General features: G+C 44.0%; 1 protein-coding gene across 1 annotated transcript in view; it reads right to left on the bottom strand.

Moving 5' to 3' along the window:
* Nucleotides 1–7,847: 7,847 nt before the first annotated feature.
* Nucleotides 7,848–13,389, bottom strand: part of IPO4 (importin 4) — a 298,714-nt gene continuing 293,172 nt past the window's right edge. The window contains exon 30 of the mRNA XM_075340711.1: nt 7,848–8,517. Within this exon, the coding sequence (XP_075196826.1) occupies nt 8,393–8,517 (125 nt within the window). The 3' untranslated portion in view covers nt 7,848–8,392. The remainder of the gene's footprint in view (nt 8,518–13,389) is intronic.

Below are 13,389 nucleotides of genomic sequence, written 5' to 3'. Positions count from 1 at the left end.
CCCTCTTCCCCCTGCGCCCTGAGCTCCCGAATAAACACCAACACCCTTGAGCCCGGGGCCATCCCTACCTGTGGAGAGATTAACATCAGGCTGCTTAACTCCATCTGCCCTGGTACTCCTTACAGCAGCGGTGGTACTCCCATTACCGCAACCCACAGGTGGCATCACGAACTTATCCCCTGTAAGTACCCCCCTTTCACGGATCCAATTGTCCGCCAACCTAGGTTCGGGCCCCCTCGAGCCACCACGATCCAGGACCCGAGCAGCCCGACGAACACCGGGGCGGTACACATGGACAAAGGAACATGAAGATCTCTGGAGATTAAATGGTTGATATATTTTCAACAATTTTGGTTCTCAAGTCCTCAGATCTCTTCTCCTCTTTCTGTTCTCCATGCTTAGTGTGAGACACAGAAACAAAATCTAAAGATTAAGTCAACTTCTCCCCCTTTTTATCTGGTTTTAGGTGTGATTTCCATATTGCCCACACCTGTTACTTGCCACAGATGAGTTTGAATGAGCATCACATGCTTGAAACAAAGTTTCAACAAAAGCAGCAGAGTTACTCTGACTCTGGCATCTGTTCAGCAGTGTTCTTTTCTCTATAAACTTAAGTCCCCGAATGTCATTCCCTTTTGTCAGAAAAGAGTAGTTAAGAGATATGTCGTCTTGGGGGATCTTTTAGTAAAGAGTTGTTGAAAATGCATGGGCGCGGCAGTGAAAATCGCTAGTTTATGCCCTTCCATCAGAAAGGACCTAATTTGGAGGTACAGTGGGGGAAAAAAAAATATTTAGTCAGCCACAAATTGTGCAAGTTCTCCCACTTAAAAAGATGAGAGAGGCCTGTAATTGACATCATAGGTAGACCACAACCATGAGAGACAAAATGAGAACAAATCCAGAAAATTACCTTGTCTGATTTGACAAGATTTTTTTTGCAAATTATGGTGGGAAATAAGTAGTCATCTAAAAACATGCAAGTTGTGGTCTACCTATGATGTCAATTAGAGGCCTCATCTTTTTAAGTGGGAGAACTTGCATAATTGGTGGCTTACCAAATACTTTTTTTTCCCCACTGTACTTCAACCATGCTGAAGGACTCCTAACCTCAAGGGATATGAGAGAAGAAAGAGGGGGCAATTCTAATCCCTGTAGAATCTGAGCAAACTGTGTGTCCTCACTCCTCCTCCAACACAAGTATTGGTCTACCCCCAAGCCCTGGGGGGAAACTCAGAGTTGGAGAAAATCGGCGAGAGAGACCCAGGTGACCTTGAGAGAAAGCCCTTCCAGCACTCAAAATCACAGCACCTCATCACATTTTTAAGGAAATTGGCCTGCCAAGCCTCTACACGACGAGATACAAAGGAGGAACCACAGCGGTGTCTCAGATTTACCCACTGTTTAGTTGCCTTATGAAACTGCCAGTCTAATAAGCGCCTCAGTAAGGACGCCTTATGATATCTCCTGAAGTCAGGCAATCCTGCTCCCCCCTCCCTTTAGGGTCTACATAATACACTAACCCCTATCCGAGGCCACCCTCCACCCCACACAAATCTGATAATGGCCGATTGTAATCTGGAGAAGAAAGACGTTGGTGGGGCTATAGGGGTCATTTGGAATATATACAAAACCCAAGGCAGAACATCCATTTTTATGACGTTAATACGTCCGAAACAGGAAAGTTTTCGTCTATCATAATGCTTGAGATCCTTTAAGGTGCATTCCAATAAAGGGAGGTAGTTGAGTTAAAATATTTTAGTACAGTCTTGTGGGACGGCTACTCCTAAGTCAGTCAGGGCCGAGGTCTGCCATTTAAATGGGAAATTTCTACTAATGTGTGCCACCACATCACTATGCAAGGTGATATTCAGAGCTTCTGATTTGGTGTAATTAATCTTAAAGTTGCTAAGATGTCCACATTTTTCAAATTCTTTGACTAAGGAGAGAAAGGATATAGGTGGTTGGGTGACAAAGAGGAGGAGGTCATCCGCATATAAGGTCGCTTTACACCGATGCTAGCACACTTTTAGCCCATGGTTGTCAGGGTTCCCTCTAATGGCCGAGGCCCCATGCTCCATTATAACATATGTAGGACAGGGGATTAAGGGTATCCCTGGAGTGTGCCATTTTTTATACCGATTGGAAAAGAAAGGGACCCACTGACCCTAATTCTAGCTGATGGGGTACTATATAGGGACAAAACCCGTATATTAAACCTATCTCCCAAACCCACCTGTCTCAACAATGCCAACATGAAACTCCAGCTGACTCGGTCAAAGGCCTTCTCTGCATCTATAGAAAGTAGGCACATTAGAATCGCTTTCGCACTTCCCCGAGCCAGCAGAAGAAACGTCTTGTTCGTATGATCCCTCACCTCTCGACCCACTACGAAACCCACTTGATCATTGTGTACAGTGCCTTGCAAAAGTATTCGGCCCCTTGAATTTTTCAACCTTTTCCCACATTTCAGGCTTCAAACAAAGATAAAAATTTGAAATGTTATGGTGAAGAAACAACAAGTGGGACACAATTGTGAAGTTGAACGATATTTATTGCTTATTTTAAATTTTTGTAATAAATATAAAACAAACTTGGGGCATGCAATATTATTTGTCCCCTTTAAGTTAATACTTTGTAGAGCCACCTTTTGCTGCAATTACAGCTGCAAGTCGCTTGGGGTATGTGTCTATCAGTTTTGCACATCGAGAGACTGAAATTCTTGTCCATTCTTCCTTTGCAAACAGCTCAAACTGAGTGTGGTTGGATGTAAAGCGTTTGTGAACAGCAGTTTTCAGCTCTTTCTACAGATTCTCAATTGGATTTAGATCTGGACTTTGACTTAGCCATTCTAACACCTAGATATGTTTGTGAACCATTCTATTGTAAATTTTGCTTTATGTTTTGAATCATTGTCTTGTTGAAAGACAAATCTCTGTTCCAGTCTCAGGTCTTTTGCAGTCTCCAACAGGTTTTCTTCAAGAATGGTCCTGTATTTGGCTCCATCCATCTTCCCATCAATTTTAACCATCTTCCCTGTCCCTGCTGAAGCGAAGCTGCCACCACGTTTGACAGTGATGCTGTGTTCAGGGTGATGAGCTGTGTTGCTTTTACGCCAAACATATCGTCTGGCATTGTGCCTAAAAAGTTCAATTTTAGTTTCATCTGACCAGAGCACCTTCTTCCACATATTTGGTGTGTTTCCCAGGTGGCTTGTGACAAACTTTAAACGACACTTTTTATGGATATCTTTGAGATATGGCTTTTTTTCTTGCCACTCTTCCATAAAGGCCAGATTTGTGCAGTGTACGACTGATTATTGTCCTATGGACAGACTCTCCCAACTTAGCTGTAGATCTCTGCAATTCATCCAGAGTGATCATGGGCCTCTTGGCTGCATCTCTGATCAGTCTTCTCCTTGTTTGACATGACATTTTTGAGGGACGGCTGGGTCTTGGTAGATTTGCAGTGGTATGATACTCCTTCCATTTCAATATGATCGCTTCCACAGTGCTTCTTGGGATGTTTACAGTTTTGGAAATTTTTTGGCAACCAAATCCGGCTTTAAACTTGTCCACAACAGTATCACGGACCTGCCTGTTGTGTTCCTTAGTCTTCATGATGCTTTCTGTGCTTTAAACAGAACACTGAGACGATTGAAGAGCAGGTGCATTTATACAGAGACTTTATTACACAAAGGTGGCTTATATTGATCATCATCAGTCATTTAGGACAACATTGGGTCATTCAGAGATCCTCAAAGAACTTCTGGAGTGAGTTTGCTGCACTGTAAGTAAAGGGGACGAATGATATTGCACGCCCAATTTTCAGTTTTTTATTTTTTACAAAAATTTAAAATAAGCAATAAATATCATTCAACTTCACAATTGTGTCCCACTTGTTGTTGATTCTTCACCATAACATTAAAATTATCTTTATGTTTGAAGCCTGAAATGTGGGAAAAGGTTGAAAAATTCAAGGGGACCAAATACTTTCAACGCACTGTATCACATTCGGGAGCAAGGCAGCCAATCTATTAGCCAGGGCTTTCGAAAAAAAATTTACGTCTATTTATTAGAGATATGGGATGATAGTTAGACAGACAGGTAGGATCTTTCCCCGGTTTCGGGAGGACACAAATATGTGCCTCTAGTGACTGAGAGACAAAAGATGACCTGGTAGAGTTAGAGTTAAAGACCTTCATCAAAAAGAGAACAATTTTCTCCCAAAATTTTTTAAAACATTTAGAATAGAATCCGTCAGGTCCTCGTCTCTTGTCCACCGGCATGTCCCCTTAAGAAAAAATCTGACCCCAAAGCCTAAACCTCTACTCTAGCAAGCCTAGGAATGGCAGTCTGTTGGACATACATAATCCTCAATCTTGCGGGTAAGCGTTGCCAGGGGCATGTCTGCAAACTGACCTATTATGTTGTAGAGATCCCCATAGAAGGAACAAAACGCCTCTGCTATTTTAACCAGGTCCTGAGTGAGATGAACCCCACCATCTTTAATTTTCGGAACATGATTTGTGGACTTTCTAGGGTATATGAACCTAACTAGGGCTCTCCCACATTTGTCAGCATGTTCGTGAAGATATCTTTGTACCCGCACTTTTTGATTTAGATATTTTTGCTTTAATAGACCCTTAAGTTCCTCACGGGATCTCACCAAGATCAAGTATACAGAAGCTGATAAGGATTTTTTATGGGACATTGAGGGTTTGAATTCGCTGAAGTATGGAGGTGATTAACGAGGCCCTCTCGCATTTAAGCCTATTTCCATGTTTAATTAGGAGGCTTTTCACCACACATTTGAAAGCCTCCCATTGTGTCGCGAGAGGAGCCTGATCTTGAGCATGACTCTCCAGAAACTCGTTTATCGCATTCTGTATCTCTGTTTGGCATATATGGTCTTTAAGCAAATTTTCATAAAGACGCCACGTCCATGAGCGCAGTGAACTATCAGGAGTGAACTGGACAAATATCAGGGCGTGATCGGAGAGGCATATAAATCCTATGGAGGCCTGGACTTGCCAGGACATGGCATATTGGCTAATCCATAGCATGTCAATACGTATGTAGGAGGAATGAATTGGGGAGTAAAAAGAATAGTCCTTACTAGTGGCATGCAATGTGAATGCAATGTGAACTAGCTAAAATGTCTGGAACTTCTGCCTAGAGCCCCCAGTCGTCTGAGAGATAAAATGCCAGCCAGAGGAAGTGTCAACCAATGGGTCAAGAGTAAAATTAAAGTCCCCCCCCCCCCCCCCCCCCAGCCACCAAGGTCCCTTCTGAGAAGTCAGTCAGTAGAGTCAGGAAAGAGGAACATGCCGCAGTGGGTTTCTTATTATAAAAGTACCAATTAGCTACAGTATACGTGCCGGCACTAATTTGTAGCTTCAGAAAGATAAATCTACCCTCCGGGTCCACCATGGAGTCTATAACGGAAAACAACAATGATTTATGGAGCGCAATGGAGACCTCCCCAGATTTAGAATTAAGGTTAGGACTATGGTACTATGTGGTATAAAACCTATCTTTCAGGATAGGGAGATGGCCAGTTTTGAAGTGGGTCACCTATATTAACAACACATTGATCCGCCTTTTATGCATGTCATATAAAATCTGTGACCTTTTTTGTCCGAAATTGAGTTGTGACATTATAAACACGGGGAGACCGTGCAGGAGAAGGAGGGATAGAGGAGGGGGATACAAAGATTAGAAATAAAAAAAAAGAGGAGTCAGATATAAGAGAGTAGAGCAGTACAAAAGAGCAGCAGAGAGGAAATTAGAAAAACTAGGGATGGACCAGAGGTCCTCCCACAATGAAGGCTTTAACTTTTAAACGTCACCCCTAATGTGCCATATGACCACAAATGGGATGTGTACTTTCCATGTTGGGAGCTCCCTTCACTCCCGGGATCAAATTGTATGTCCCAAAATACAAGCAGCCCCCAGATCAAATGAATCACAAACTGAAACCACTGAAATGACTCCAAGCACCAATTCCCCGCCCTCCGACCCTCCCAAGGCCATGATACTGAGGAGAGAGGGCAAAGAAAAAAAAGGGGAGGAAGAGGGGAAAAAGGTGTGCAGGGAGAAGAGGGGAAAAGAAAGGGGAGAAGGGGTGGGAGAGGAGGACTAAGCTGGGGGTAGGAGGAGGGGAAGAGGAGAGGAGAACAGAAGGTGGGGGAAGGACAGAAGGTGGGGGGGGGGGGAAGAAAAATGAGCAACAATAAGCAACATGATCCAGGGAGGTAGGTATTGAAGGTGGGAAGGGGTGTGAGAGGGAGGTAAGATCAATAATAGAGAAGCCAGCTGGGGTCCTAGAAACTTGTTGGCAGGGACCATCAGAGCATTATAGACTCTGCCCATTGTTTGATTCTTCTCCTCCAGGACTGTAGGATAAAATGACTGTCGTAGAGTGTAAAGTGGGGTTTACACGCAACGACATCGCTAACGAGATGTCGTGGGGTCACGGAATTCGTGACGCACATCCGGCCTTGTTAGCAATGTCGTTGCGTGCGACACCGCAGGAACGACCGTTAACAATCAAAAATACTCACCATATCGTTGTCCAGTCATTCCTATCCCGATTATCGTTGCTGTTGCTGGACGCAGATTGTTAGTCGTTCCTGCGGCAGCACACATCGCTATGTGTGACACTGCAGGAACGAGGAACAACATCGCCGCTGCCCTTAGAAAGGAGGCGGTTCACCGACCACAGCGACATCGCTAGACAGGTAAGTATAGTGTGACGGGTGTTAGTGATGTTGTGCGCCACGGGCAGCGATTTGCCCGTGACGCACAACCGACGGGGTCGGGTACGCTCGCTAGCGATATCGCTTGTGATATCGCTGCGTGTAAAGCCCTCTTTAGAAGCATGTAGGCCCCACTCCAGTACTCATTTATCTCCAGCAGGCAATGGGATCCTCTCTCGATTTCTCTTCTCCCTTCGGTTATTTCTCAGAAGATGGCCCCGAGAGGTAGGCCCTGGGAAAATTCGTTAGGGATAGACAGCCAATCTGGAATTTCAGTTCTGGGAAGGTTTAAGGCCTCAGAAAGGGATCCAATGTCAGTTAGTGAGTGCAGTATATGCATTTGGTTGCCATAGCGGACTTGAAGGCGAAATGGAAAGTCCCAACTGTTTAAAATGTCATGTGACCGCAAGAGATCAAGAAAAGGTAGTATGGCCCTTCGTCTTTGTAGAGTGAGATGAAAAAGGTCTGTAACGTGATCTTCTGGAAAATAACCTGTACCCCATCCTGGAGCTTCAGTAAGATGGATTCTTTCTGTAGATAATGGTGAAGACAACAAATCACAGGAGGGAGGAAGCCCTAGGACTTTGCTGTCTCCGGCAAGCCCCTCACTCTAAGATTGTTACGACGCCCCCTATTCTCGGCGTCATCAAGGGCTTCAGTCAAATAGCGGAGCTGCTGTTACTGAGCCTTTAATATGGATTGATGAGAGTGCAATTCTCTGACCAAATCTTGTACCTCACTCTCCTGAGATTGAACCCATGCATCAATGTTCTGGACATTGTTGTGTACTTTCGACAGCTCTGACCTCTGAACTTTAGCTTTTATTACTCTGAAGACTAGTAGCATTGTAATGCACATGCTTTGCAATTCATTACAACGGTGTATATATTTTTTCTTAAATACTTCCTTTTTTAAAGAGTAAAGAAAGATTTGCTTTGTGTTGCAGTTTTTTGAGACTCAAACCTTTATTTTGTGGTTGTTAAAACTGGGTCAGATAATTTTTTTGTTTTTGACGGGGTGAGCTATAGAGTGACAGATCCACTGTTGCATCCACATGTGACAGGAGAAACGTTGCAGGGCTTCATCAATGTGGTGTGAAAGTGGTGAATAAGCTTTATTAGAAAGGTGTATATAGCATTCCATTATGCAATGAAGCTGCTTAATAAAACTGAAAATGTTTTTACTTTTATATTCAGCATTTTTTGGGAATATTGTTCTTGAGAGTTGAGCAATATACTGTGGACTCATGCAAGAATAATTAAGACATCTTGAACGGCCCTAACATAACCTCTAAGTTTATTGCTTTAGTTTGAACAGCAAAAACAGGCATGTGTGACTAAACTTCATTCCTCTCAGACCTCCATAGTGATGTACAAAATGTAGACAGGTATGTCTGTCAACAAAACTGTTCTGATGAGTGGGTGACAAAGAGGGTTCTGGGTCCAAATGGTAAACAGGAACTACCAACTGCAACTTAACCATAAATACAAACCGTGCTAATCATTCCTCCTGAGGTCAAGAGACACTGGTGGTATGGCAGGATTACACAATCAGCATTAAAAGTTTATCTGAAAAAAGCAAATGGTTTGTTTGTGTCTGTCAATGGGCAGACTAACTGAAATATGCTCATCAGCCTTAGCAAAGAGCTGTGCGAAGCTTGGAAGACATTTCATCAGGAAGAGACATCACAGCATTCTGCAGTTCCTGGGGGAAACGTTGGGCAACATTTCTCAATAGTAACAGTATGGTCTGCTCCGTATCTGCAGGAAACATATAAGTGAGAAATAATAGTGAACATTTAGATTTTATCACAGCAATTTATACATGGAAGCAATACAAAGTTTATAATATCCAACGAAAATGCATTACACCTTGTTTGCCAGGTTAGGTAGCTGTAGCTCTATATTACTAGCTTTTTATGGGGCTTTCAGGTGTTAGAAAAGCTGTGTCTCTGGTTGCAGTGTGTTCTAACCAAACATACTGTGCTGTACTCACCCCAATGCTGAGTCTCTGCCACTACTCCCATTGTCTTATTTTCTGCAGCACTTATGTCATGTCAACAGTACAACAGCAAATCATTAAGGGGAATCTGTCAGCAGGTTTATGTAAGCTGAGGACACCATGCAGTAAGAATTAAAAAAACAAAAAGCAACTAGGATTCTTTTATCAGTATGTGTTTACGTAAACTAAAGGGTTTATTACCCTGTGATTAGCATTACAGGACTAGAAACTCAAAGGCACCCCAGTCCGGCACGCCCCTAATTTGACTGACACTCCACATTCAATGCACAATCTCTATTGAAAGCCTGGTGTGGGCAGGGGGCAGCTCTCAACTCTGCTGTGTTCTTGAATCTAAATTCTTAGATTACTGGCTGAAGCCATTTTGAAACAATCAATATGAAACACTATTGGATTTAGAATCTCCTTGCCTATAATATGTTGCTGTCAGATGAGGTAGCAAAAACCTGCTGACAGATTCCCTTTAAAGATGTTTTCCAGTACCATGACTGTTTTTTTTTCCCCCGAAATCTTATTATGTGCCACTCAAAACATACATTAACTTATTTTATCAATATTACCTTTTATCATGCTCTAGTAGCACATCCTCATTGCTGGATACAGCTGTAATGGGGTTAATTGACAACTTCCTCTCTCCTGACCAATTGGGGTAATACTTTTGGAGTTGAAATCAGCTGTGAATTGTCAGCTTTTATCAAACACAGGTGTTAGTAATAGAGGTGTCTAACAGACACACCAATTACTAACCCAGTAGGTGTAAAGAGAAAAAAAACCCATATATTTTATTTCTAAAAAACACTCCCCAACTCTATCTCTCGTTCATCTATTAAAAAAAAACACGAAGATCCGACATAATCCAACGATCCAAGTGCCTCGCTCACAAATTTATTCCGAAAAGAACTCCCATGCAGCTCCGACGTAGTCCACATGGAGGTCCCACGATGTTTCCTGACTCAGTTGCCCATCGCATGGAGCCTCATTCAGAGAATGAACCCCCATATGCCCCATATGACGAGTCTCACGCTGAATTCTGCGAGAGCTTGGACGAGTGGTGATGTCCTAAGATTACTGCAGTTCACAGCACCAGGGTCACACAGCGTAGAGCAAGAGCAGGGACATGCAGTGATGTCATAAGGTTACCGCAGTTCACAGCAGCATAGAATGTAGCGCAGCAACCAGTTGCTGTGAAATGGGGTAACCTTATGACGTCACCACTCGGCACTGCCGCTGGCTCTCATCCTACCCTCTGTGTGACCCCGGACGCTGTGAACTGTGGTAACCTTATGATATCACCGCTCGTCACTGCTGCCGGGTCACATAGAAGGTAGCGTGATAGGTGGTAGTTCAGTGCTGCTGGATCTCGTGCTTCCTTCTGTCGGTCGGCCGCTCTGTGAACTGCAGTAACCTTATGACATCACTAATCATCCCAGATGCCAGCTCTCGCAGGGCGCAGCATGAGACCCGGCAGTGGTTGCTGCTACAGCGCTTACACTTATCAGTTTAGTAATGGGGGTTGTCTGATTGACATCTCTCCATTTTTAACCCCAGGGCTTGATACCAGGTGTCAATTCACAGCTGACATCAACCCTAAAAGTATTACCCAGATTACCACCCCATGAATTGGCCCGTCTAATAGATGCACCACTTCTGGGATGGCTGTGGGCTGCTATTTTTAGACTGGGAAGGGTCCGAGAACTATGGTGGTCCTTCCCACCCTGATAATACCAGCCTCCAGCTTTACATTTGCAAAGGCTGATTATCAAAACTGGGGGGACCCACACTGTGGATTTGAAAAATTATTTAAAGAGTTATAAAAACCAGCATGGGGTCCCCTCTATTTTTGATAACCAGTGCAGGTAAAGCTGACAGCAGAGTGTTGCAGGCCCCAACTGTCTGCTTTACCTGTGCTGGTTATCAAAAGTAGGTGTAGCCAATGTAATTTTTTTTCATTTAATTATTTGTGTAAATAGCTGTACAAGCTATGAATCTATAATCTATATCCATCTATCTTTACACATCTTTAACACATAAAAACAATAAATTTCAATGTCATGCCTTTTTTCACGGTTATCACACGAATAAGCAGACGGATGACACGCGCGTACACATGGGTGACACGCGCGTACACATGGATGACACACATGTGTACATGGATGGACAAATCGGATAGTGCAACTTGCGCTTTTTTCAATGGACGTGTAAAGGGGGCCTTATTGTGACAGCGTAAGCACAGACTTGTGATGAGGAGAGTGATTTCACATCAGTGTTTCAGCACTGCTACATCTGAGCATCACAGTTCTGCTATATCTATGTCACCTCTGCTACATCTGACTGTCTCGCTCATGTAGCAGAGCTGAGGCGCTCAGATGTAGTAGAGCTGAAGCGCTCAGATGTAGCAGAGCTGAGGCGCTCAGATGTAGCAGTGAGAGGAGAGAGAGGTCCCTGAAGTTCTTCAGCTCGGAACAAGTCCATCTGACAGAGAAGTCCCTGTGCTCCCACCAGGGGAATACCTAGCTTCAGTGTCGTACGCAAGTAAGAAGATTCAAAAGGAGCTTAGCTCTTTACTACATCTATGCGTCAAAAATCGACTACATTTGAGCGAGACACTCAGATGTAGCAGAGCTGAGATGTCATGATGCAGTCGAGCTGTGTAGCTCAGATGTAGGAGAGAGATGAGACCCTTTGAATCTTATTACCCAAGCGCTGCACTGAAGCCAAGTATTCCCCTGCTGGGAGAGCAGGGACTCCTTTGTCACCTGGACTTCTCTTTCTGAAAGTCTATTCAGCTCCATACTAGGCTGTGCCGTGTGGTTAAGCCCTGCCCACAGCCCAGTCAATCAGGGAGCGTGGCCGTACAAAGTGGTGACGTAATGTCAGTTTCCAGAGTCCTGAAGTTGACGTGACATCACCGGATATCAGCAGAATTTGGGGGTAACGTGATCAATTGAAAAACTAAGGTATTTGAAAATAAACTTGATATTGAAGTAAACTGATGTGCAGAAAGATAGAAATTAGTGGACAACCAATTTAAGCTCACCAGTTCTGCCCAAGTTGACGGCATGATCTGCTGAGCTCATGGATCGACTGCAGCGCTGTAGATGTGATTTCAGCGCTGAAGACGACAACAGGAGCAAGGGCAGAAACTAGGCTGGACCCAAAGAGGGTAAATATACCGTTTGTTTAAAATAAATAATATATATATATATATATATATATATATATATATATATATATAAAAAATATATAAATATATAAAATATATAAATAAATACTTCAACCAAGGGACAGAGGTTTTCTGTACAGCAAGTTTCAAGAACTTAACTGTCAATCACCAAATTGACAACTTTCATATTAAAAGAGTTGTCTGTGCTGAGAAAACCCAAAGTGCATACACATATGTACATACATCACAATGGCCAATACAGACAGCTGTTCTAAAGGCCCCGTCACACTAAGCAACATCGCTAGCAACATCGCTGCTAACGAACAACTTTTGTGACGTAGCAGCGATGTTTCTAGTGATGTTGCTGTGTGTGACATCCAGCAACAACCTGGCCCCTGCTGTGAGGTCGTTGGTTGTTGCTGAATGTCCTGGGCCATTTTTTAGTTGTTGCTCTCCCGCTGTGAAGCACAGATCGCTGTGTGTGACAGCGAGACAGCAACAACTAAATGTGCAGGCAGCAGGAGCCGGCTTCTGCGGAGGCTGGTAACCACAGTAAACATCCGGTAACCAAGAAGCCCTGTCCTTGGTTACCCGATATTTACCTTTGTTATCAGCCTCCGCCGCTCTCACTGTCAGTGCCGGCTCCTGCTCTGTGCACATGTAGCTGCAGGACACATTGGGTAATTAACCCAATGTGTGCTGTAACTAGGAGAGCAGGGAGCCAGCGCTAAGCGGTGTGCGCTGCTCCCTGCACATGTAGCTGCGTGCGCTGGTAACCAAGGTAAATATCGGGTTGGTTACCCGATATTTACCTTAGTTACCAAGCGCAGCATCTTCCACGCGGCGCTGGGGGCTGGTCACTGGTTGCTGGTGAGCTCACCAGCAACTCGTGTAGCGACGCTCCAGCGATCCCTGCCAGGTCAGGTTGCTGGTGGGATCGCTGAAGCGTCGCAGTGTGACATCTCACCAGCAACCTCCTAGCAACTTACCAGCGATCCCTATCGTTGTTGGGATCGCTGGTAAGTTGTTTAGTGTGACTGGACCTTTAGAGTTAATTTAGTGGAAATTTAAAGGGAGCCTGTCAGCTGATACATGCTGCCCAAACGGTCAGCGGGCGGGGAAAAGCTGCTGGGGACTCGCCTCTCCGACTAGTCAATAGCGCGGTTCTGTCCCTAGCAGCTATTAATAGTATATTTTCTCTGAAACACCACAGTGTTTCAGAGTTAAACATACGTGGCTGTGATTGTACAGCCAGTGGCAGATACTTGCGGCCTATGGTTTAGGCGGCATATATCAGCTCACAGTTTCCCTTGAAATAGTAATCCATATGATGAAACAAAGGTGCATGTTCAGAACACCACTGTCTACAAGGAGCACAGTGTTAAATGTCCAACAGAGCGTAAACTCGGAAAGCACCAATTTGATCTCTGCCAAAAATGCATTGTTCAAA

The sequence above is a fragment of the Anomaloglossus baeobatrachus genome, chromosome 1, assembly GCF_048569485.1.
Source record: "Anomaloglossus baeobatrachus isolate aAnoBae1 chromosome 1, aAnoBae1.hap1, whole genome shotgun sequence".
Lineage (NCBI taxonomy): Eukaryota > Metazoa > Chordata > Amphibia > Anura > Aromobatidae > Anomaloglossus > Anomaloglossus baeobatrachus.
This window is presented reverse-complemented; position numbering and strand designations above follow the sequence as displayed.